The 25,666-nt window shown below is 42.4% G+C and overlaps 1 protein-coding gene and 1 long non-coding RNA gene across 7 annotated transcripts; one reads left to right on the plus strand and one right to left on the minus strand.

The window, feature by feature from the left end:
* The first annotated feature begins 434 nt into the window (after nt 1–434).
* Nucleotides 435–4,351, plus strand: LOC309503884. 4 transcript variants are annotated; one of them, XR_014207916.1, is made up of 7 exons: nt 435–645; nt 757–862; nt 959–1,031; nt 1,114–1,186; nt 1,736–2,017; nt 2,237–2,360; nt 3,961–4,351. It is a non-coding gene; the product is annotated as an uncharacterized lncRNA (long non-coding RNA). The 4 variants fall into 4 exon arrangements; XR_014207917.1 differs by having other exon boundaries at nt 436–645; nt 963–1,031; XR_014207918.1 differs by having other exon boundaries at nt 437–862.
* Nucleotides 4,352–22,418: 18,067 nt separating this feature from the next.
* Nucleotides 22,419–25,069, minus strand: LOC309502689 (zinc finger protein 862-like). 3 transcript variants are annotated; one of them, XR_014207371.1, is made up of 5 exons: nt 24,753–25,069; nt 23,837–24,536; nt 23,429–23,658; nt 23,136–23,338; nt 22,419–23,043 (listed from the first exon to the last, which is right to left on the minus strand). XR_014207371.1 is itself a non-coding variant. In XM_082175156.1 (4 exons), the coding sequence occupies exons 2-4, from the start codon at nt 23,566–23,568 to the stop codon at nt 22,547–22,549; spliced, it is 840 nt and encodes a 279-aa protein (XP_082031282.1). In that variant the 5' UTR covers nt 23,569–23,658; nt 24,753–25,069; the 3' UTR covers nt 22,419–22,546. The 3 variants fall into 3 exon arrangements, 2 of the variants coding, with proteins under 2 accessions (XP_082031282.1, XP_082031281.1); XM_082175156.1 differs by lacking the exon at nt 23,837–24,536; XM_082175155.1 differs by having other exon boundaries at nt 23,837–25,069.
* Nucleotides 25,070–25,666: the final 597 nt, after the last annotated feature.

Raw genomic sequence — 25,666 nt, forward strand, 5'->3', positions numbered from 1 at the left:
ATTAAGAATTGGTTCTATAGTTTTGTCCGTTTGAATATATGTGCGCAGGTTTGTAATTCCCTACAAACCAAGCCTAAACAAAGTACTGGTCTTTCCTTATAAATTTGGATACAGAATTTTATTTAGTCACTTCGGGGTAGGTACGCAAAACGAATTTTCCCGACAACGCTTTATCTGGAGTGGTAAAGGGATCCTCCATAGGGAGAGACTAGTTGGCACTTCAGCACTGCGTTGTCATCGGGTCCAGGTGAAGGTCCTTCGTCAGATCTGGATACGGCCTGGATCCGGCAGGCTGCGGGAAAACCTCGGGATAAACAAAGACACTAAAATTAGCGTAGATGCCATTCTTCTTATGATGTACACTGTAACGGATTTCTGTAATTTGAACAGTATTTTACAGTAATATGTACAGTAAGATACTGTAAAATATGTATAGGCCTACAGTATGTTACTGTAAACAGCAAAGGATTATGGGAAAATATAGGGTCACTACTGTAATTCTTCACTACTGTAAATCAATTTACAGTAGTGAACTTGCCCGCGAAAAACTGACCAATGGCAAGAGGGATTTCTTTTCAAGTGTTTTTTTGAGGGGTGAAGTGGCAGTTAATGCACGGACAAAAGATCATGTAACTCACCAAAAAGGTTAGTATATAATTTCTATTTTATGTAAAATAAACATTTTCAAATGTTTTTACTTATGTTAACAGCAAACTAACATGATGTATCGTTTTGTTTTCGTCTGAATGGTTTTAGTGTCTTTTTTTCCTGACTGTCGTCAGAATGTTTTTTTTGGTGCCTTTATTACTGTCTTTTTTCCTGACTGTCGGCCGGGTCGCTGTCACGGTGATAATATTAACTGGTGAGTAAGTTAAGTTCACCTATATTAGCCGAAATATTCTTTAGTTAAAACTATAAAAAATAATGGTTGTGTGTTCCTCTGCCTCTTTAACGCAAGTTAGCTCATCAGGCGGGCGGAGTCGACGGTAACGTTAACCGAGCTAACAGCGAACTCAACGTGAAATACTGAGGTAAAGTGAGATAGACGAAACCCTTGTTAAAGTGCGGGTTTTAAACAATATTTTCACGTAGGCCTATATGATTTATTTTCAGGTTTGTGATCTGGATAATGCCATCTGCAACGATGGAGTGTGTTGGAGCCTTTTCATTGTGATAACATCAACTGGTATGTAACGTTATGGTCACCTTCACCTAAATTAGCCGAAGTAAACTTATTAAACAGAGAAGCATAATAACTTTGGTATGTTCTGTCTCCTCTTTCACAACTTTTTGGCAGATGTACAGCGTAAATACTGAGTAAAACTTAGTTAAAGGGATAACGTAGTACACCTTAAACAGAAAATTATGTATGTCATCATTTACTCGCCCACAACGTGTTCTAAACTTGCATGAAGTTCTTTCGTCTGAACATTTATGTAAAATAAGATATTATTAAGATATAAAATAAGATATTTTGAATAATGTTGGTAAATAGTGGCTGGTCCGCATGGACTTCTATAATAGAAAAAATACTTTGGATGTCAATGGGGACCAGTAACTGTTTGGTTGCTCATGTTCTTTAAAATATCTTCTTTTGTATACAGCACATTAAATAATTTAATGGAAGTTATGAACAAGTTGAGGGTGAGTAAATGGTGACAGAATTTACAATTTTGAGTAAACTAACCCTTTATCCAACACCATTGTTAATTTCATCTTTTGTTTTATTTTCAAGTTTGTGGTCTGAATTATGTCGTCTGAAATGTCGGAGGTGTATTTTGGAGTCTTTTTTGTGATTGCCTTCGTAATGGTGATAACATCTACAGGTGAGTAAGATGACATCAACTAAATTAGCTGAAGTATGCATTAGTTAAGCAGGCAAACATGTTCTTTTCTGTTCTTTATTTTGAATTTGCATCGGCCATTCCCTCCGGACTGTACATCACTGCTGACGCTCTCCACTAATACACAGAACGGGTTGACGTTGGAGGAGGAAGAGGAGAAGGAGGAGGAAAGGGTTAGCAATATACCATTATCAATATAGCAAAGTTTTGCTAACTAATATTTTTAATGTTGTTTAATTGATTAAAAACTATAAACACCATACAACATTATATCTTACCTCATCTTCACCCCACATGTTATTGTTGTTAGTAATAAGTTCTGTTATTGTATTTTAGTTTTTTTTTCTGTAAACTATAACACTAAAAGGCTGCTGTGACTTTATCTGTTTCAGGAGAGTCTGTTCTCAAAGCAAAAACATGGATGCTGACAATGAAGGGCAGAATCATCATCCAGTTACAACTGCTAACAGACGACTCTTCAGCATTAGCTGTCTATTTTGTCGAATGCAGAATCAGGTAAACCAATATATATATATATATATATATATATATATATGTTTTTTTTTTTTTTTTTACATTACATTACATTTACATGCATGCATTTGGAAGTCACTTTTATCCAAAGCAACTTACATTGTATTAAGTTTAATTTAAATTATCCATTCCCTGGAAATCTAAGCTACAGGAATATTGAAAAAGAATGAAGCTTTAATGATTTTAATGTAATGTATTATGGGGTAATACCATCCCTGTAGGTTAGGGGTGGAAATTGGCAAAAATTTGATGATTCGATAGTATTGCGATATTTGGGCCACAATTCAATATTATTGCGCTTCCTAACATTGCGATACAGCAAGTATTGCGATTCGATACTGCGATATATTGCGATTCATGTCCAAAAAATAAGACTGCTCAACTCACTACAAATGTCACATTAAATCTGTGAACATCTTCTACACATTTACTGGAGGCTAGTGCAAAAACTTTGTCCTTGAACATTCAGGACACAGGACCTTATTACAGAACGTAATTATATGAACGCGTCACCACCGCATTAGCACCAAAAACATGGAGATTTTATTTTAGAGAATAATTACACAACCTATTCGATATACTATAATTCTATAATTAAATAAACTAATCGAATATCCAAAAATTGTGACTCATCCCTGCATTTAATACCTTGTTTTTTTCCCAAAATCTTCACTTACGTCTCGATTTTCGAAGGGGATTATAAACGTTTCTTCCTTGGTTCGCTTTTATTTAGGCCTATTACAGTCACATTCTTTACTGTGGTAAAGTAGAAAAACGTTGTAGGACAGATAGCCTACATTTTTACTTGCACGTCAGATTCATTTCAACACAGTTTTTGCTTGTTATTAGACATGTACGGCGCGTCAAGTTTATTTGATTTTTAGTTTCGCTCTCTTTGGCAGCGCAATTTCAAACATAGCTTAAATATCTTGCCCTTGTGGAAGATTAAATTCACTTTTCATACCTTTTACAACAAGTAGAAAACATGAAGATATCAGAAAATAGATCGATGGTCTCTTTCCTCCTCGTGTCATCCCTCTCAAAGCACAGAGCGGTATGGCTTCATGTGGAATCACGTGTCTTTGTGTGGAAGTATTAAACGAAAGTTTTTTTTATTTTTATAGATTTAACTTTTCTATTATGTAAGTTTCTAATATTTACTGATATGTATTTGAATGCTTTACAGGCTTTGTGTTGCTTCTTTGACGGAATTGCTCAAATAAAGACTTTTTTGGTCGAATAAACTACATTTTTTTATTTCAATTTTCATAATAACCCCCCAACCACTGCAGGTAGTTGGTCCATTACCACCGCAGTGGTAAAAAAAACTGCCACCGTCACAGCCTTATAACCTATATTGGAATACTTTGCGCTACTGTATCAATATAATTGCTTGCGCAAAATATCGCGACACTGAACAGAATCGATTTTTCCCCCACCACTACTGTAGGTGGATTCAGAATCAGATGTAGTGCTTTTATTAACGCCAAAGTACATGCAGCATCAAGTTTGAGGGTTAGGGAAAATTCTGCCAACACCGGTCTGAAAAAATTATATATTTTTTCCCTGCTTGTGTTTGCAGGTTCATTCTGAGAGTCAACCCTGATGGCACCAAACACCAAAGGCACAGATCAGATGGAAATCTGGAAAGGTCCAAAGAAAAGCATCAGCCTGAAACCCTCAGTGTTTCTCATCAGAGAGGTTGTCAACTTTGACTGGCAAAATTACTGAAATGTAACAACACAACACTGACTTTGACTGTATTTTATTGTTTTAAGGCCTGTTTTGCTTTTCAGTGTGTGTAAGTTTTTGCCATGCTACAGATATAAATGGTCACCAGGAGATTAATTCTATGGACTTTGGAGATGTTGCCTTTTTTTTTCTTCAGCTAGTGGCTCCTAAAGGTCAAGATTTGTAATTTGTACTTCTAAAACAAAATGTTCAACGATTAAAAAGAATATTATAAGGACAAATGTTTGTGAGTTATTGTGATTTTTTGGGGGGTGGGGTAAACATAAATTAAAAAAAGAAAATTTAAATGAAAAAAACAAACAAAAAACAATACTAATACTGTAAATGAAAATACGGTAATAATACTGTAAATGCAAGTACAGTAAATGATACAGTATACTGTAAGTGAAAATACAGTAATAATACTGTAAATGCAATTACAGTAAATGGTACAGTATACTGTAAGTGAAAATACAGTAATAATACTGTAAAACATTTTACAGTAACTTACTGGCATCCACGTTACTGCCAAGTTACTGCCAGTAGCAACCTCTTTACAGTGTAACGAATACATCAGGATTTATGGGAAGTGTTCCCGGTTCCGGCTGACCTAATCTATGCAGCCTAACATTGAATTATAGAAGTCTATAATGTATTATGTGAATGCTAGGTCAAAGAGATGTGTCTTTAATCTAGCTTTGAACTGACAGAGTGTGTCTGCTTCCCGGACAATGTTAGGAAGACTGTTCCAAAGTTTTGGTGCTAAATAGGAAAAGGATCTACCGCCAGCAGTCGTTGTCTAGGTATTATCAACTGGCCGGAATTTTGAGATCGCAATAGACGTGAAGGACTATAATGCGTTAAGAGCTCGCTCAAGTACTGCGGAGCTAAATCATTTAGTGCTTTGTAAGTAATCAGCAATATTTTAAAATGTATGCGATGTTTAATAGGGAGCCAGTGCAGTGTTGATAGAACCGGGCTAATATGGTCATACTTCCTGATTCTGGTAAGAACTCAAGATGCTGCGTTTTGAACTAGCTGTAGTTTGTTCATTAAGCATGCAGGGCAACCACCCAGTAGAGCATTACAATAATCTAGCCTTGATGTCATGAATGCATGAACTAATTGTTCCGCATTTGTCAATGAGAGCATATGGCATAATTTAGATATATTTTTAAGATGGAAAAATGCAGTTTTACAGATACTAGCCACGTGACTTTCAAATGAAAGATTGGTATCATAGAGCACACCCAGGTTCCTAACCGACGACGAAGACTTAACAGAGCAGCCATCAAGTGTTAGACAGTATTCTAGGTTATTACGTGAGGACGTTTTTTGTCCAATAATTAGAATCTCTGTTTTTTCAGAATTTAGATGTAGGAAATTACTAGTCATCCAATTTTTTATATCAGCTATGCATTCCGTTAATTTTGTGAATTGGTAAGTTTCGTTTGGCATCTCCATGTCTTGGTCATTATCCTATGCCATGTCATCTCAGCACTGAGATTGAGCTGATTTGGAGATGTTTAATGGATTTTAGTGATTAAATACTGCTGTTATTAACCTGTCTCCCTGTGTTAACACTATTAGGCAACCTGATGTGAGATTTTACTCCTGCACAATCTCAGTGCTGAGATTATACTCAGTGAATTTAGTTATCACAACCATCCATTCAATGCACTGTTACATCTGTAACTGGAGCCATCAGCCCTGTATCATGGTGGAGACTAAGACTAGACAAAGAGGTTACTGGTCCTAAAATAAACTTGTCAAAAACGTCACTTCTATCATTTAAAGGTCTGTATTATTATTTTAAAGACTTCTTTAAAGTCATTCAGTTTTACTTTTAAAACATTTACAAATTGCCCTCTAAATGTATTAAATCTGAACTGCCTGTAGCATGATTTCTTTTAACATCTCCATGTCTATGATTTTCAACTGACACACTGTGCTTTACTACAAATAGCTTATTATCACTTGACACAGGCTCAGATAACAGCTTTTAGCTGACTTTGAATGAGAAAGACTCTGAGGCATTCAGGACTGGTACACTGCACTCTCATAAACTTCTAACATCAGACTTTATCTACCATATTTTAATTCTAGCCCAGCTTAAGGTATCTTTGCCAGAAATTACATGCGTTTTCAAATAAACATAATTTTATCCATTATCTTGGATACTTGTTCTTCACTTGATTTTATCTCTTATTCTTTCTCAGACGGAAACGTTAATTTCGTCATATTAAACACTGATATACTTTCAAACCCACATTAACACCAGAAATTTCTGTCACTTTCACATTTTCTCACCTTCTGAGTGGCCATTTACAGTAAATCACTCTCTGTCATCTGGTGGCTGTGTGCCAGCCTCAACTACAGCAGCACACACCTTGCCTACATTTTGGTCATTGTGAGCTTGCAAATGGCTCCAACTTACTGCACACCCTTGAGTGTGTCCCAATCAGGAATGTAAACAGAGCCACTGATAAGAAGTTCTGATTCAATCACAATAGCCAAATCATAATCTTCATCATTATCATTGGCAGCACATTCATTTTCATAAGCTGCATGGAAACACTCAACATATTCTAAGAGGTTTTCACAAAGTTTCCGTTTAACTTTAGTCACATTTGTCCAGGGAAATTATCCAAGACTCATAATTTCCTTTACTTGCTTTTTTCATAAATAGTTCCATAAAGTCTATAAAAAAAAAATATTTTAACATTAATTACATTATTACTTCTCTACTATACTTCTTCTCAGCTATCAAATAGTTAGTCTGCAGATACAAGTATTATCATTATTGCCTCGGTCCCACTTATCTCTACGGTTTTGCAGATACCAAAATATTATATTACTCATATCTCAATCCCCAAGTCGCACAGACAGCCTTATAGCTGCTTGCTCCTTCAATCCTTCTAGATCTAGAATCTAGACATCTAATGTCATGCATCCATTTACTGGATGAAAAAGTAAAAACTTTATTTCTCCTGGCAGTTCGACTTTTTTTCTCTGCGCTATGCCTCCTCTAACCAGCAAAATATTGTTGGTTTAAAAGTCACACACATTTTTGACACAACAGCCCTTGTGTTATTCACTTCCCTCTACAACAGAGTCTTGTTGTAGAGGGACTGTCAGCTACTGTCAGCATATTGACACTTAAAGTTCCTTCTCTTGGGAAATCATGGTATTTAGTTAACCTTTCAATACTTCTCAAACATTTGAACCCATACACTCTCCTCATCAGACAAAACACCGGTTTATCATAATGATCTTGCGCATTTTACTCTGAGATTTCCCCATGATGGTCAGTATTTTCTGTGTTTTTTTCCCTGGCACACCTATATAACTCTAGATGTCTCTAGAGAGATACATTTTCGCCTCAATTGAAAAAGGAGAGCACTTGCTCACAGTTTTGATCAGCCAGACCCTCTGGGTTTCCACCACTACAGTACCGTGGTGGATTAACTAAACCCACCAGACTAGTATCCCCGTACTAATCTAGACTGGTATCCCCGTACTAGTCACCACAGTGTTCCTTTTACCATTATGAGTCAATCCCCCTCTGGTACCTTTTATAATTTAGACTTTTTCTCTTACCAGTCTCAGCTTATGCTATTTCAGTTCAGTTCTTCAGTGATTCAGTCTCTCCTGGACCCTGGCAGTCGGCCCCTCGTCTCTCAAGTTTACGAGGTAGGGCTGGAACTGCTCAGTCCAGGTGGCCAAACACCGTCCGCTCTCGGGTCCAAGAGGCACATCCAAGGAATCAACGGCAAATTGTGGTGGCAAACAAAATTATATCACTGAATAAGAGACAAACATTTCCAATTGTCTTTGATGAGGTTTATTTTCTTGCAGGAAAAGGCCAGCAGTCATGCAGTCACACAGAGTGGCTGCAGAGTGTGACAGTGAATGAAGGGCATCCTTCCTCCTTTGTAGTTTTGACTCCCAGAATGTTATCTTTCTAGGCCAATGATGGTATTTCAACCATATGTGGAGCAATCTTAGACTTGTTCATTATATTTTATCCTTGAGTGGAGGCCCTCCTGTCACCTACCAACACTCTTTACTATTCCAATACAATTCCATATTAGAATAAGGTTTGTGTGTGCTCTTTTACTGTCATATGATGGTCACACACATCTTAAACATAAAATTTCTTCCACAGAACAGACCAGGAAAAGGTCAGAGAAAGAGATTTTGTGCCTCTTTGAGATGGCACCACAAGACGATGTTCACTTGCAGAGTGCAAGTTTCTGGATGGCATGTAAATCTGAAGTAATGAGTTTAGGTAAAAGGGAGCAGAGCCAGTGGTTGTTCTGTGGGTAAATGTCAGTGACTTGAATTTGATGCGAGCGGCAACTGGCAACCAGTGCAATTTTGTGAGGAGAGGAGTGACATGTGCTCTCTTCGGCTCGTTAAAGACCACTCTAGCTGCAGCATATTGGATCAGTTGCAGAGGTTTGATAGTGCAAGCTGGAAGACCTGCCAAGATAGCATTACAATAGTCCAGTCTGGATAGAACAAGTGCTTGGACAAGGAGTTGTATGGCATGCTCTGATAGGAAGGGCCTGATCCTCCTAATGTTGTATACGGCAAGTCTGCAGGACCGGGCAGTTCTAGCAATGTGGTCTGTGAAGTTCAATTGATCATCAATCACAACTCCAAGGTTCCTGGCTGACCTTGATGGAGTTATGGATGACGAACTTAGCTGGAGAAGTTGTGGTGTAGTGTTGGGTTGGCTGGGACCATAAGCAGCTCTGTCTTTGCAAGGTTTAGTTGAAGGTGGTGGTCCTTCATCCAGACAGAAATGTCTGTCAGGCAGGCTGAGATGCGAGCAGCTACCGTCGGATCATCAGGCTGGAATGAGAGGTAGAGTTGTGTGTCATCAGCGTAGCAGTGAAAGGAAAAGCCATGTTTCTGAATCGCATATCCTAGTGATGTCATGTAGATGGAGAAGAGAAGTGGTCTAAGCACTGAGCCCTTGATGAAGGGTATAATTGTGGTGTGAAAATGCAATGTAAACAGAGTGGCCTATGACCTCCTTGTGAGACTTGAAGCTGACTTCTGCTGATGAAACTGCAAACTATCTTCAGTAAAAGCTTGTAAGGATGCTGGAAAAGATAAACATGGAAAATAATAGACAACATAAATCATTTTCTCATAGTCACCAAGCACTCATCACATGATTGGGTCTTTTGTAGCATTTCAGTCAAGGGTGAAAAAGGATGTTTTTTTTAAAAGAATGGATGTTAATGGGCCTCTGTGCTGGAGGATGCCCAGTCTGTAATGCTGCCTTGATCATGATTCAGGACATATTTATAAAGCCAGATTACAATCCGTTCTGTTAAGTACTCCATTGACAAAATGAAACCTTTTTGTAGCACAGGGCTTTGTTTGCTTTGTGAAGGGATGTTTTATTTCTTAATGGTCTTCTCATTTAACATGGTGGTAATTCTTTAAAATCCAGCAAGACAGCACATTAGTAACAGGCTGAATTCTGTGTAGAATGCTCTTACCCAGGGACTGTGCCTATTTTTCAGTCACACATTTCCTAACAATTAGTTAAAGCATTCTGACTCTCCAAGGAAGGGAGAATTCATTTAAAGCTCTGGCATGATCTCCTTGATTAATTGTTATGAGAGGCAGCAGATGCATGAAAACCCCATATCCATTCTACTGGGCAAATGGGGGTTATTTTTAGACCAGACAGCTGCTGGGACAAAATCAAACACACCAAAGTGTCAGTATTCACAGACACCAAGCAATATATCCTTCAAAATGATAGTTTACACCAAGAGTGTGCAACTGACACCATGTAGATCCATTCTGTTCTTAATATCTGACATAATCCGCCCCATAGCTCTTCTGGAATCAGATCAATGGCTGCTAAGTAATGTAAGATCTAATTGTCTATTGTGTTTAAATTGTATGGTTGAATAAAACAGGAAGTATTTAGATTAATATAAATAGCCAGTTGACAGGCCTGTTAGTATACCAGCAACAACTATTCTGTATTCTACCTGAGATGACATTTGAATTATTCCTACATAATTTTGTAGAAAAATTATTTGATTTTACAAAAATCAATAGTCTCAGTATGATAATTGGGGATTATTCATGCACATCATGCAAGGCGTTTCAATTTGTGAGGACAGGAAGTTGTAACATGTCGTAAGCAACATGCACAGACTAGGAATATTTTAAAGATAATATTTTATCTTTAAGGAAAGCATTAGAAAAACACAAGGAAACAAACAACACATTTCATACAGACAATAACCGACAGATGACTGAACTGAACAGGGAGTAGGCAATGCAGGAGATAACAATGAACTAAATAAGACACAGAAGATAATTATAAGTAACCATAGAAACAATCAGGGACATAATCAGAAACCAAGGAAACCAAAACTAAACAGAACAGGGAAAGGGAAATAAAACAGAACATCAAAATTAGAGTCCATAACCTTGACAGAAGTATACATACGAAGAATTCAGATGCAAAAGCCTCTAAGTGCCATCTGAAATTTTCTTCTAGAATGATCATTTTTATCAAGCTTGTATATTTAAATTCAGTAATTTCACTTAAATGGCAATGAAAATTACCTATTAATTGTCATTTAAATGAAATTTCTGAACTTGCATATACAAGCTTGATAAAAATGATAATTCTAGAAGAAAATTTCAGATGGCACTTAGGCTTTTGCATCTGAACTCTTCATACACTACTGCACTGCACTTATTTTGGGCACTTATGCACTATATTTTACATCGTGTGCTCATCACAGTTGCATTTATTTGATCAAAAATATCCAGTAAAAACTGTAATATTCTAAAAATATTATTATTACATGTTAAAATAGCAGTTTTCTATTTTAATATATTAAAAAATGTAAGTTATTCATGTTGTCATGGATGTTTTTGATTTTGTTCATGTTTTCTTGTCTTTCTCTTAGTCATGTTTCCTGCTCATATTATGTGTTCTCTTACGAGAGGTACTCTCGTACTGCGTAAATCTTACGCTAGGGGAAAATCTCTTTTCCGCGAGATACTGAAGCCAAAAAATTATCCTTAATTTTGAAATAATGTAAAACGCGTTGCGGCAGCATGCAGACACAGGCGAGACGGCTTGTGCGCCTATTGGCTGCCCTGCGGCAACTGCAGCAGCCTATCGATAAGGCCCACTCGTGACGTCAGCTCCAATGGGGGCGCTTCGCGCCCAATACGTCACGTCCCGCCAGAATGGGCGTGGTCTAGGGCTATAAACATAGCTTCGAGAGGCTAGCTCACTGATTTTTCATCTCTTCAGCGAAGCTCTCGCATCGCTGGATCCGGAGAGAAGCCGCACCGTCTGAAGAAGCCTTTCAGCGGGACGAGTCGACACTCTGAAGCCGCTGGCCGCGCCGCCTTCAGTCGCCTTCCTGCTGCGCTATCCGGCGTTATATCCTTTCTCTGCTACTATGTTTTGTGTATGTGTGTGTGCTCGCCGCCGCGACACACACTCTCATTGCACTAAAAGAGCTGGGCGTCTTTTTCAAGACGCCCCTTTCCTGAGGATCACGCAGCTCTCGCGCTCGCGCTCGCTGACGGCGACCGCCCTCACTGCGAGCCAGTTACTGCCTATGGTGACTCTGAGGACTCACCTGGCATCCTTCTCCGAGACTGCTCCTCCGCCCCCCCCAACCCGCAAAGCTCGCCGGTTCGCCCGCTTGCCTTGCCTGCTTGGGGGATGATACCTGCTCTCCCTCTGTTCGAGCCGCGCAAACCGCGCCGTTCACAGGGGATGTCAGGAGCGGACGGTCACGGGGCTAGCTTTCTCTCTCCCTCTGTTCGAGCCGCGCAAACTGCGCCGTTCACAAGGGAGGCTGGAAGCGGACGATCGGGGTTAGTTTTTCTTTACGTTACAAGAAAGCTACCCTGCCCTTGCGCCCCATTCACGCGTCACTCACCGGCGAAAAGAGAACTCAGTTCCCTGATTAGGCGACTGGAAATATCAATATTGCAGCAAACGAGCCTGTTGTAACACGCACGCTTGCAAGCAAACGCCGAAGAAAACATGTTGACGCTCTCTTATATCCTCATGCATCTATACACCTTTGTGTTCCCCCCTGTGGCTCAGTGGCGGAATCTTAGGTTTTTCGCACGAGAGACCGGGGTTCGAATCCCGGTCTAACGGCAGATATATTATGCCGCCAATGCTTCGCTCTGTCAGTTCCCTGAAAGGCGACTGCAGATGTGCATTTTGCAGCCAACGAGCGCGCTGTACAACCCGCTCGCCTGCACCCAAACACCGTTTCTATGGTTCCCGTGCGTCACTGGCGAAAGGAGAAAAGGGTGTTTTTAGCCCCGCTGCGGCCGGGCCGACCTCCACTCCTGACACATTTCTCATTCCCCTCTTAAGTTCAGGTGACTGGAAATGTCAATATTGCAGTGAGCGAGCCTGTTGTTTTGCACGCACGCCTGCAAACAAACGCCAGCATGTTGGCGCTCTTTGATAATACTCGCGCTATTGAATGTCTATGTGTCTTCCTCTGTGGTCCAGTGGTAGATCATCAGATTTTCGCGCGAGAGACCCGCGATCGAATCCCGGGTCTACCGGCAAAACACATTTTTGCCGTCAATTCTCGCTCTGGCAGTTCCCTGAAAAGGCGACTGCAGATGTGTATTTTGCAGCCAACGAGCGCGTGGTACAACCCGCTCGCCTGCACCCAAACTCTGTTTCTATGGTTTCCGCCTCTGAAGTTCAGACGACTGGAAATGTCAATATTGCAGTGAACAAGCCTGCTGTAATACACGCACGCCTGCAAACAAACGCCAGCATGTTGACGCTCTCTGTTTCTATGGCAACTTCTCGCTCGTTCAGTTCCAGTAAATGCGACTGTTCCAGTGTATTCTGCAGTAAACAAGTCGGCGAAGTAGCCCGCTTGCCTGCACACAAACGCCGCTTTTACGGCTACCCAGATAAATCCCATAAGAGTGTATTTTCTGGTGTCCCGGCCACGGCCGATGGTGTTACGAATGTAGACGAAATGCCCACTGCCCAGTGCTCATTCCTACACACAAACACAGCCCGTCACACAGGGCTCGCGCACATGAAATCGACCCAGGTCGATTGCGCATTAAACGTGGTAAATGTGCCCACTGCCCAGTGCCCACAAACACTACGTTCCGCATATCTCAAGGTTTCTGTAAAAACAAAACCAACGTGCATTCGCTCTGCTCAGGCGGACAATGCTCTCAGTGTTGTAAATGTGCCCGCTATCCCGCGCCCACATTCACACATAGACATGACAGGTCCTACGGGACTCGCCCAGCCCTCCCCTCTCGGTTGACCACCGCAAAGGAGTCGAGCGCGGGCAATCTGCCCGCTGTTATCAGCGCGCCCCCTGCCTCGAAGCGCGACGCTTATGTTACAGCACACCGAAGCCCCTCTGTCGCTGAGCGACCAGAGCGCGCTCCGCATTCAGCCCCTAGCCATTCGTGCAGATGCATGGGCAAGGCTACCCGGGGGTTTTGAAGTGGGTGCTAGACATTATAGAAAGAGGCTATTCGCTACAGTTTCGCCGACGCCCTCGTCGCTATGTGACGCGCGTCGAAGCTACGGTAAAAACAGAAGTAGCACCACCTACTTCGAGCCGAAATTTTGAAACTGTTGAGCAAAGGGGCCATAGAGCCTTTATCTCAAGCTCAGAGTGAAGGGGGGCTATACAGCAGATACTTCCTGGTACTGAAAAAAGACGGGGGTCTCAGACCCATACTAGATCTAAGGCAACTGAACAGAGTGCTTGCGAAGCAACAGTTCAGAATGCTCACGACCAGAAAAACCCTCACGCAGATTCGCCGAGGAGATTGGTTTGTGTCAATAGATCTGAAAGACGCATATTTCAAATACAAATAGCGTCACGTCACAGGCGACGTTTGAGATTCGCCTTCGAGGGCCAGGCATATCAGTGCTCAGTCCTACCGTTCGGCTTGTCTCTAGCCGCTCGCACCCCTCAGACTACAGGGCATGCGAGTATTGAACTACTTGGACGATTGGCTGATTCTAGCTCAATCTCACTCGGTGCTCATAGAGCACAGGACCATTTTGCTCGATCACCTCGAGAATCTGGGTCAATTGGGCAGATAATATCTTTTCTGGGCACAGAACTGGACTCGCTGTCTATGATAGCGCGACTGTCACCAGAGCGCGTACTAGACATTCAGCGCGCAGCGAGCTCTTTCCGCTGCGGCGCATCTGTCCCGCTCAAGAAATTTCAGAGGATGCTAGGTCTCATGGCCTCAGCATCATCAGTACTTCAGCTGGGCTTGCTTCGCATGCGCCCGCTACAGTTCTGGCTGAAAGCGCGAGTACCGCGCCGAGCGTGGGCTTCCGGTCTGCTTCGTCTCAAGGTCAATCAGAAATGCATCGCAGCTCTGAAACCTTGGAAAGCAAACGACTTGTACCAATCAGGTGTTAGCCTGGGGACTTCCTCGAGTGTGAAGGTAGTGTCTACGGACGCCTCCACCTTGGGATGGGGAGCACTGCTCAAGGGCAGACCGTTCTTCGGCCAATGGTCAGAACGGGAGAAGCTTCTACACATAAACTGCCTCGAAATGTTGGCAGTAGACAACGCACTGACGCGTTTTTGTCCCTAAATACGAGGACATCACGTCCTGGTCCGCTCGGACAACATGTCAGTGGTGTCCTACATAAATCGCCAGGGCGGCCTCAGGTCCCGAAACCTGCACAGGCTGACAGAACGCCTCCTGGTGTGGGCTCAGCGCAACCTGCTCTCGCCGAGAGCAGCGCATGTGCCAGGGCTCCTGAACGTAGGACCGAACAGACTGTCCAGGAACAATGTTCCGACAGGCGAATGGCCTCTACACCCACAGACAGTCCAGCTGCTGTGGAAGAAATTCGGCAGAGCGGAAGTAGACCTGTTCGCGTCTCAAGAAAACGCTCACTGTCTGGAATTTTTCTCCAAGAGCAGGGACGCGCTGGCTCACGTATGGCCCCGCCGCCCGCTCTATGCCTTTCCTCCCGTCTCTCTCCTGCCTCAGGTGATAGAACGGATCAGAGAAGGATGCTCAGTGCTACTCGTAGCGCCGTTCTGGAAAAACCAACCCTGGTTCCCAGTTCTGATGCAGCTAGCAAGCACTGCCCCATGGCCAGTGCCAGTGAGGAGGGACCTCCTCTCTCAGGCCAAGGGCTCGTTTTGGCATCCGCGCCCAGAGCTGTGGTCCCTTCATGTTTGGGCCATCAACGGGTACCCGCTGACCTCCCCAAGCGGAGTGTTAAACACGATCACGCAGGCTAGAGCTCCGTCTATGCGACGTCTCTATTCCTCGAAATGGTCAGTGTTCTCCAGCTGGTGCACAGCTCGTGGCGTGTCGCCCCTAGACTGTGGGGTGACGGAGGTTCTCTCCTTCCTACAAGAGCTGTTGGACAAGGGCAGGACCCCTTCCACGCTCAAAGTGTATGTGGCGGCCATAGCAGCGTTCTCAAAAACAACGCTGGGTCAGTCAGTAGGAAGGAACGATTTAGTCATCGTCTTCCTTAGAGGAGCTAAGAGACTGAATCCTCCCAGACCTCCCTCAGTCCCTGTATGGAACCTTTCTACAGTGCTGGAAGCCATGAAAGGTGACCCATTCGAGCCTTTACAGACGATTGATCTTAAACACCTGTCTTTCAAGACAGTGTTTCTTCTGGCTCTCGCTTCAGTGAAGCGCACAGGGGACTTACACGCGCTCTCAGTAAGCGCGACGTGTATGGAGTTTGGGCCTAATGACTCAAGAGTTATACTCAAACCTAAGCACGGTTATGTTCCAAAATCCCTCAACACACCGTTTAGGGCGCAGGTCATTCCCTGTCAGCCCTACCGGTCTCTGACGAGGAAGGAGACGCAAGCTTCCTTTGCCCAGTCAGGGCATTAAGAGCTTATGTGTCTCGCACGTCTGTTTTCAGACAGACAGAGCAGCTCTTTGTTTTCACTCTACGGATGTTCTAAGGGACTTGCCGTGTCGAAACAGAGCCTATCCAGTTGGATAGTTGATGCTATAGCGCTGGCTTATACCTCTAAGGGCTTACAGTGCCCATTTGGAGTCAGAGCACACTCCACGAGAGGCGTGGCCTCGTCGTGGGCTTGGTCTAGTGGGATTGCCTTGCAAGATATCTGTATGGCGGCAGGCTGGGCCTCCCCGTCTACATTTATAAGGTTTTATAACCTAGAGGTTCCCGCCTTGCAGGCTAAGCTGCTTTCGGTCTAAAATCGGTACTGTCTGCCCTGATGTGTTCGGGCCAGAATACTGAAACTGCTTGAGCAAATGCTCGCTGTTGGATCGCGCAGCTCTATGGGCAGTGTGTAAGACCCACTATATTCGTCAGTCCAGGCCGGGGGTCGCCCTGACTGTACGACACATCATCAGTATAACTGCTCCTTATAAGATGTTATATTATTACAGGAATGATGCTATTCTAGCCACTCTTTCCTGGGCTCTCTGTGAGTCCCTTATGATCATGTACTATATGAGCCCGGGCACTTGCCCTTGGGACTTTGGTGCTGGATCTTAGCATGCACGGCGTTTTACACTGTTTCCCCTAGCGTAAGATTTACGCAGTACGAGAGTACCTCTCGTAAGAGAACGTACTCGGTTACTAACGTAACCTCGGTTCTCTCTAGAGAGGAAACGAGTACTGCGTATCTTGCCGTGCCTGCACACGCTCTGGTTCGCTTCGGCGATGAAAAACCAGTGAGCTAGCCTCTCGAAGCTATGTTTATAGCCCTAGACCACGCCCATTCTGGCGGGACGTGACGTATTGGGCGCGAAGCGCCCCCATTGGAGCTGACGTCACGAGTGGGCCTTATCGATAGGCTGCTGCAGTTGCCGCAGGGCAGCCAATAGGCGCACAAGCCGTCTCGCCTGTGTCTGCATGCTGCCGCAACGCGTTTTACATTATTTCAAAATTAAGGATAATTTTTTGGCTTCAGTATCTCGCGGAAAAGAGATTTTCCCCTAGCGTAAGATTTACGCAGTACTCGTTTCCTCTCTAGAGAGAACCGAGGTTACGTTAGTAACCGAGTACGTTTCCCTTGCATGTGTTATGTTTTCATTGGTTTTTCTAGTCACGTGGTTCTCTGTTTTTTGTCTGTAAATAGCCTTCATGTTACCATTGTCTTGGTTTTGTTTGTTATTTTAAATTGTAATATTTCACAATATTATTGTTTTCACTGTATATATCAAATGCAGCAGTGGTGAGCATAATAGACTTATTTCAAAAAGAAAGAAAAAAATAAATTAAAAAATAAATAAATAAGATTTAATGTTATACACATCCAAAGCATTGTAAATCAAAAATGGCTCTTAGATTTGGCTTCAAGTTTTTGCTTGAATGTTTATGGTGGCATCCTTATTTTATTACATGAAATCATATTGTGAAATGGAATCATTATTTTTCAGCAGAAGTGTCTTCCACAGAAATCCTGTGTGCATGTGTCTGTCTCACAGGGAGAAATGCTACAGAAAGATAAAATGTGTCTGCTGGAATTAAGTCAGCTAAAAATGAAGCCAGGGAAAGCCATGTCTGACCTGTTATATGGAGAGGACAATCGAGTCATTCAGTCTATTCCCAAGGAAGCCATGACAGATTCAGATACCATTTCTAATCCATCCATTTTATCTCCATTGTTTTGGCCCATGGGGTCAGTCAGTCTGCTTTAGTTCTACATCACTACATCACACGCAAAACATATCTACTGCATTTATTACCCAAACATTACCCAAAACGAGGCAAAGCAGAACAGATATAGCCTAATGGGGAAACAGGGTAAAACAGAGGGAAATATTATGATGACAAAAGTGCAACTTTCTTTGTTCAAATGTATATGTTGTCAATATTAAAACTAAAGTAGGCCTATTTAATAACAATCTGTCTCACAGCTTTCTTGGCATTAACAATTTAACACAATCAATCCCATGCTGCTATTGGTTTACTATTCTTTTGCTTTTACAACCCCATTTCCGGAAACATTTAGTAAAATTCAATAAAATCAAGAATCTGTGATTTGTTAATTCTCTTTAACCTTCATTTAACTGACAAAAATACAAAGAAAATATTTTCAATGTTTTCACTGACCAACTTAATTGTATTTTGTAAATATAAACAAATTTAGATTTTGATGGCTACAACACACTGCAAGAACTGTGTTGCAACCATCAAAAAAATTAAATAATAAGAATTATATATATATATATATATTTATTTTTTTGACTTTTTTTCTGTTGAATAAAGATTGTATTTTACTAAATGTCCCAACTTTTCTGGAATTGGGGTTGTAAAAATGCTTGGTATTTAATTTTAATTAATTCTCTTTCACACCATTGTATTGATATTCAGTAATAAATTGTGACAAACAAACCCAGTGAATAATATTATTTGGATATGATAAAAAAAATAAAAAAATAAAGGAATTAGCCTTTAAGAAGGCCTATTCTATTCTATTCTATTCTATTCTATTCTATTCTATTCTAATCATAGCAATCATAGCAGTGTTAAAACATTATTCAAGATAGATATCCAGTGGTTTAAGGAAGAGAGATGGAAACTTCACATTTAATGCCTCAGCTCCTCTCACAGATCTCTGGTCACATTGAGATCTAATTATTGCCTTTTAATTATTGTTTAATTATTGCCAGACATATGACTTAATTTCTTGTGCATGACACAATGTTTGAATGCTATTTATGGTTAATGGGGTTATTAACAACATGGAAAGTAAGGGAAACATATGTGATATTCATACCTGCACAATAGCATCATATTATTTATAGATATGAAGCAGTCGAGTATATTGCTTAAAAACAATAATAAAGAAATCTAATATAATTATAATATATTTTGATAATGGCATATGGGTTTATTAATTAAACAGAGCTGTTTAACTCTCAGTCAGTGAGTGTGTAATGTTGAAGGTCAGTGAAATCTAAATCAGCAGAAATAAGCCTGTCCAGACTGAGAACAACACCACCTGGCAGATCTGTCATCCAAAGAAGTGCTGAGATGGAGGATACGGCTAATAACTGAGGGACAGTGAGCAGCATACATAACCACAGTGTTTACGCACAAAGTTATCTCCAATTTACTCAGACTACTGAGAAAATCTGCTTCAGAGCAGCAGTAGTGGATGATATTCCAGAGCTGGGGCAAATGACCTTTTATAGATCATTGAACTGATATACACATTACTCAAATCAGTTGCGGCTGGTGCTTTTCAAGAGGGGGAAGCAGAGATGTAATTTAGCAAAATGTCTTGGCCTATTCAAATCTTTATTTTCCCCTTTTTTGATGTGCACATTTTAGAGTGGCCTTTTATTGTGGCCAGCCTAAGGCACACCTGTGCAATAATCATGCCGTCTAATCAGCATCTTGATATGCCATACCTGTGAGGAGGATGGATTATCTCGGCAAAGGAGAAGTGCTCACTAACACAGATTTAGACAGATTTCTGAACAATATTTGAGAGAAATAGGCCTTTTGTGTACATAGAAAAAAGTCTTAGATCTTTGAGTTCAGCTCATGAAAAATGTGGCAAAAACAAAAGTGTTGCGTTTATCATTTTGTTCAGTGTATTATTACTATTATTATTATTACAACTTTGATTTCCAACCAATATCCAATGTCTGTACGACATTGGATGTTGACGTCAATATGACGATGGGTTCTGACGTCAACCCAGCTTTCTTTTTCAAACAAAATCCAAGGGCTGAGGCTGCCACCGCTCAGAGCCTTCATGGATGACCTCACAACTTTCATCACGACTAAGGTTTGCACTGTGCGGCTACTAAGAAAGCTCCAGGAAAACATTGAGCGGGCTCACATTAAGATCAAGCAGAGCAAGTCCAGAAGCATCTCCATTATCAAGGGGAAGCTGTCAGACCACCGCTTCCACATTGGCGAGGAACCCATTCCAACGGTTTCTGAGAAGCCAGTGAAGAGCATAGGTCGTTGGTACAATGCCTCCCTCAAAGAAAAAAGAGCAAGTAGAGAAGCTCAGGAAGGAGGTAGCCAGCGGCCTGGAGAACATCGACAGAACCATGCTTCCTGGCAAGCTGAAGCTCTGGTGCATGCAGTATGGACTACTTCCACATTTCCTGTGGCCGCTAACCCTCTATGAAGTCCCAATCTCAAAGGTGGAGAGACTGGTCAGCTCATATATAAGGAAGTGGCTTGGCCTTCCCAGGTGCCTCAGAAGAATTGGGCTCTACGGCAAAGGGATGTTACACCTGCCCATTTCCAGTCTGACAGAGGAGTATAAGTGCGCCAAAGTCAGACTGGAGATGATGCTGCTGGATTCGAGTGATCCATTTGTAGCCCAAGCTGCCCCCATCCTGGCCACCAGGAGGAAGTTGACCCCATTGGCAGCAACTGAGCAGGCAAAGGCAGCACTCAGACACAAGAACATCGTGAGCCGAGTGCAGGAGGGGAGGAGTGGTCTTGGCCTTGGGTCCAGTACACCAGCGTGGAGCAAGGCCTCTACATCTCAGAGACGCAAGTTGGTGGTCCAGGAGATACGTCGGGAGGAGGAAGCAGGAAGGTGCACCCAAGCTGTGGCGCAGGCAAAGTAAGGGCAGTGGATGGCATGGAAAGGAGTGGAGAAAAGGAAGATCTCCTGGAATGAGTTGTGGGAGATGGAGGCATTCATGGCAAGTTTTACCATCAGGGCTGCCTACGATGTCCTGCCTTCCCCCGCAAACCTAAGCCTGTGGTATGCCGAAGACTCCACGTGCCCTCTATGTCCAAGTCCAGCAACACTGAAGCACATCTTAGTGGGATGCAAGATCAGCTTCACCCAAGGCCGTTATACCTGGTGGCACAACCAGGTGCTAAAGTGTCTTGCAGCAGTGCTGGAAAGTCGACGGACAAGTGTGAATGCCCTTCCTCTCCCGTCATCCCGGTGGCAGCCGACACCATTTGTTCGGGAGGGCGAGGATCAAGCCACTGGGCAGCTGGTCAGAGCACGGGACTGGAAGCTGCTGGCAGACTTGGACAAGAAACTCTGCTTCCCAGCTGAGATCGCAGCTACCAACCAGCGACCAGACCTTGTTCTGTAGTCAGCCTCACTCAAGCTTGTCTACATCATCGAGCTCACCGTGCCCTGGGAGGGTGCAGTGGAGGAGGCTTATAAACGGAAAGGGCTGAGGTACGCTGAACTTGCAGCCGATGCGCAACAAGGCTGGAATGCGAACGTATGCCCAGTGAAAGAAGGCCGCAGAGGGTTTGTCGCCACCTCAACATCCAGGATACTCAGGGTGATGGGATTGCGAGGGATGGCCCATCAGCAGGCAGTCAAAGACCTCTCCAGGGCTGCTGAAAAGGGGAGCCATTGGCTGTGGATGAAAAGAAAGGACGTCTGGGCCTTCAAGTGAGTTGATGGGAGTGAACTTGGGACACTGGGATTCACTGCTGAACCCTCTGGAGGTGTCGTGGGCCTATCAGCCAAACACTGAAGAATGAGGGCGCCCACTTGATAACCCAAAGGGTGCCATCACTCATTTGACCATACCACGGAGTCTCATCTGTGCCTCAAGTACGCATTTATTGAGGGATATCAACATCTAGTCCTATACAACAGACCATATTAATAAACTTGTGTGACAACAGATGTTACATCAATGTTAGCTCAAGTAGAAACAATTATTACAAAATCAGGTTACCACTTTTTGCAATGTACTCTATAAATTATACATTTTAACTTGTGAACCCAAATGTTATAGACAACCTGCAGCAAGTATGCAACATTAAACATTTTAGAACTAGTGAAGCCAACTGTTACAGGTATTATATAATAAACATCTGTTTCACTTCAAGATACGATATAAATTTGAACAAAGCATGCTGCTAAAATATTATAAAAAAATAAAAATAAAACAACTTAACTAAATCTAGACAATTGAAAAATGAAATGCAAACATGCCAAGGTTTTAGACTGGTCTTACAATAACATCTCTATAGCTACATGGTTTTGTGAGGTTTTGAACTGAAAATAAAATGTAAAAACTCACTCGTTTACACTCTGCCTCTTTCTGCAACTTTTTTTGCAAAGTAGGCTACTTCACAACAGGGATGGAAATTAACTTTTTTGTCCACCGGCCACTGTGGCTGGTGGATTTCAAAATCTACCAGCCACTCAATGTTTTTACCAGCCACTTTCTTGTTTTTAACCGACAATGTGTAACTGCATGTGACAATTAATACTACAAGATCTACAATACTTAAGCAGTTTATTTAATCTCAAGTCTCAATGAAATACTGACATTTTTTCTTTCTCTCTTATACACACACAAACCATGAACTGATATAGATTTCATTAAATGAGTAGGGCTGCTAGGGCAGATTAAACAAAAAACTAACATTCCTCCACCCATCCTCCCATCCTCCCCACTCCCAGTCCAATTTACTCCTGCTCATCAGAATCAGATTCTGAGGTTTCAGAGGTGCTTTCCTGAGCGTTCTTCTTCCCCTCCATGAACTCTGGCCTTCTAGGCCGGATGCTAGCCTGATGCCAGAGCTGGATAGCAGGGGTGGGGTCATAATTCTCAATAGAGGGACTGGATAGCTGGACAGTCAGTAGGTCACAGAGGCTTCTTGATGTAAGACGGGACCTCCAGTCACTTTTCACTAACTTCATTTGATTGAAGCCTCTTTCACAGTCTTCAGTAGAGGCTGGTACGGTGAGAATGAGGTCAACCAGGCTGAGGATGTCGGGGCACTGCGGTTGCAAAGACCAGTTGATTTCTGGCCAGGTCTTCATGTGGAGACTCTCTCCTGTCTCATACAGTCTGGTCTTTAGAATGGTCCACTGATCTGGGATGAGCTCAACAGCGACCCCCGAGGATGTCAGGATGCTCTGGAAGTGTGTAGTTAATTCCTCCACTTCTGATTCACCAAATTCTGAAAAGAGACGGACATAATGAAACAACATTGAGTTATATGATTTCATGACTTTGTAGATGAAATTTTATGTATGAACCTAAACCACATACCTTTAGAGCGATCTGCGTCAGGCCAACTGTTCAGATTCACTAACTTTGTAGCTTGGAGAATCCCTATGGTCATGTCGGTGAAGCGACTTTGCAGACTCTGGCAGAGTTTGTCGAGCAGCTCAAACTTGGCCTTCATGACACGGTTTAGGGCGCTGTCATCATTCTCGTGCTGCTTCATACAGGCTTTCAGCTTGGGTCCAGGTCTGTGGTACATTTACATTAGTAAGTTTATTCAATATATTCAGCTAAGCAGCAAACACATTAACACAACTTTTCAGTTCTCTGACACTCACCTGGTTTTGTATTTTGTGAGCACTGTTTGGGTGGCTGTCAGGCAGCTGTGTACTTCAGCCACTGTGATAGCTGAGGTTTGAAGAGTCAGAGAGAGGCTGCTGAGGTGGGTCAGGCAATCATGCATGAAGTTGCAAAACATGAAAAATGCTGGATCCCGGCAGGTTTGGAAGTAGTGGCGTGCTTTGCTCTTCTACACTGCATTCACCCCTTCAGCATCTGGTGACTGAATCTTTATACAAAATCCATCAATAAAGAAAAGTCATTAGTCAATTTATAATTTTTATATAAGTGTTTTATAAGTGTAAGTTAGTTTGATTTATTAAATTACACTGAACAAATTCCTGACAGTAAACGGACCTAACCTTTTAACTTAACATTCAAGTTCTCTACACTGTTATTTAGCCTACCTGGTCTAGGTGCTGGGTAAGTCCCTGGTAACCCCTCAAAAAATGGTCAATGGCCCTGAAGAGGTGAGAAACCCACCTGGTGCCTCCAACCCTAGTTGGTACAAGGGGATTCTGGCCCAGAATCTTGAAGCTGTGCTTTAGGTTTGCCCTGTTGAGAGCACTTTTACAATAGAATGTATGCAGTCCTGACAGCACATCTTCAATCTGTTTTGCCATAGAGCAGCTCTTAATGGCATCCTTGAAAGCTAGTTCCAGGCGGTGTGCCATACAGTGAATACCCAGGACATGCATGTTACTTCCTCTCAGCCTGCTCACTACTCCTTTACGTGTCCCTGTCATCACTGACGCACCATCAGTTGCACATGCCACCAACTTGGCCTGCCACTCTTCTCCACAGACCTCCCTCATCATGTTATCTATTGCCTGAGCGATGTTCTTACCATCTGCTTTCTCCACATCCTGTATCCCTACAAAGTGGACCTCCACCTTGCCTCGGTTGCACAAGCGTGTATACAGCATTTCCTGTTCCATCACGGCAGTGTCAGTAGACCCGTCAGACATAATGGAGAGGAATTTTGCTGCCGCTATCTTTGACTGAAGGGTCTTCCTCTCAGCTGCAGCTATGTGCTTAATAAACACTCTGGCTTGCTTCCGATTCACGTATGTGCTACCTGTGCTAATTCCCTTTTTCTCATCTAATCTATAAAATGAAAATGGAAAAATAAACAATGAAAAGTTAGAAGTAAATATCGTACCATAGCACTAACGTTATAGGCTACTTTATGCATATAAACTAGCCTAGCTACTGACATTAGTTACATGGGCGCTATATTCTTCTGACCTTATTCAGCATTTAATCTAAAATCTACTATTCAACATTTCATAGAGAAAAAAAAAAAAAAAAGACTTGACTTACTTGCATTGCCATTCGTAATCTTGAAATGGCCTTCCTTTTTTCGCGATTGCGTGGGCATTCCTAAACAGTATTATCATCTTATCCAACTGGGCCGTCTTCAGGCTGATAAGTGCCTTCATGGCAGCCGTATTCTCCGGGGCTGCTTTTCCCTGTGCTCTCTTTTTTACCTGGATGTGGCATTTGGATGATTCGTGGTCTTTTATGGCTTCCAGTTTTAGGTTTTTAGTCCCAACAATGAAACTGTTCGTTTTGGCATCTTCTGAAGCGTGTTGACGACATACCGAGCAGAACATTGTCAGACTTGTCTCGTCGTACACTAACCATCGTTCTCTAAAAAAACGTAGAGAACACTGTCCACTGGCTCCTCCTAAAATGTTTTCTCTGCAGACCTCTTAACGCCTGCGATGTAACGCCACATTTTTTTTGAAGGTGTGCCTCCTCTAAAAGTGTCCGCCGTCCGGGTGAAACAGTATGCTATTTTTATTTACCCGCCACGGTGGCCGGTAGGTGAAGCGAGTTTACCCGCCACAACATAAAATCACCCGCATTTGGCTGGTGGCGGGTGCTAATTTCCATCCCTGCTTCACAAGTTCACACTCACATCAAATTAAACAGAGTAAAGATTATGCGTATTTGCCGTGCTGTCCGGGGGGGAGGGCTCCGAGCTCGGAATTTTTGCCTGAACCCAGAGTACAACCCCGGTTGTTGTAAAAGTAGTTAGGACTAGAAGTGAGGAGATGGGGTAATGGAGGGATGCTGTTAAACTGTAAACAAACAGAGGTAAGTCTGCTGTATATATACACCTCTTAACTCGTTGTTTGGGTTGAATATATATATATATATATATATATATATATATATATGTGTGTGTGTGTCAGTAAAAACACTTGCCCAATGACAAAATATCTGCCTAT

This window comes from Leuciscus leuciscus (assembly GCF_965113295.1).
Source record: "Leuciscus leuciscus genome assembly, chromosome: 7".
Classification (NCBI taxonomy): Eukaryota; Metazoa; Chordata; class Actinopteri; order Cypriniformes; family Leuciscidae; genus Leuciscus; species Leuciscus leuciscus.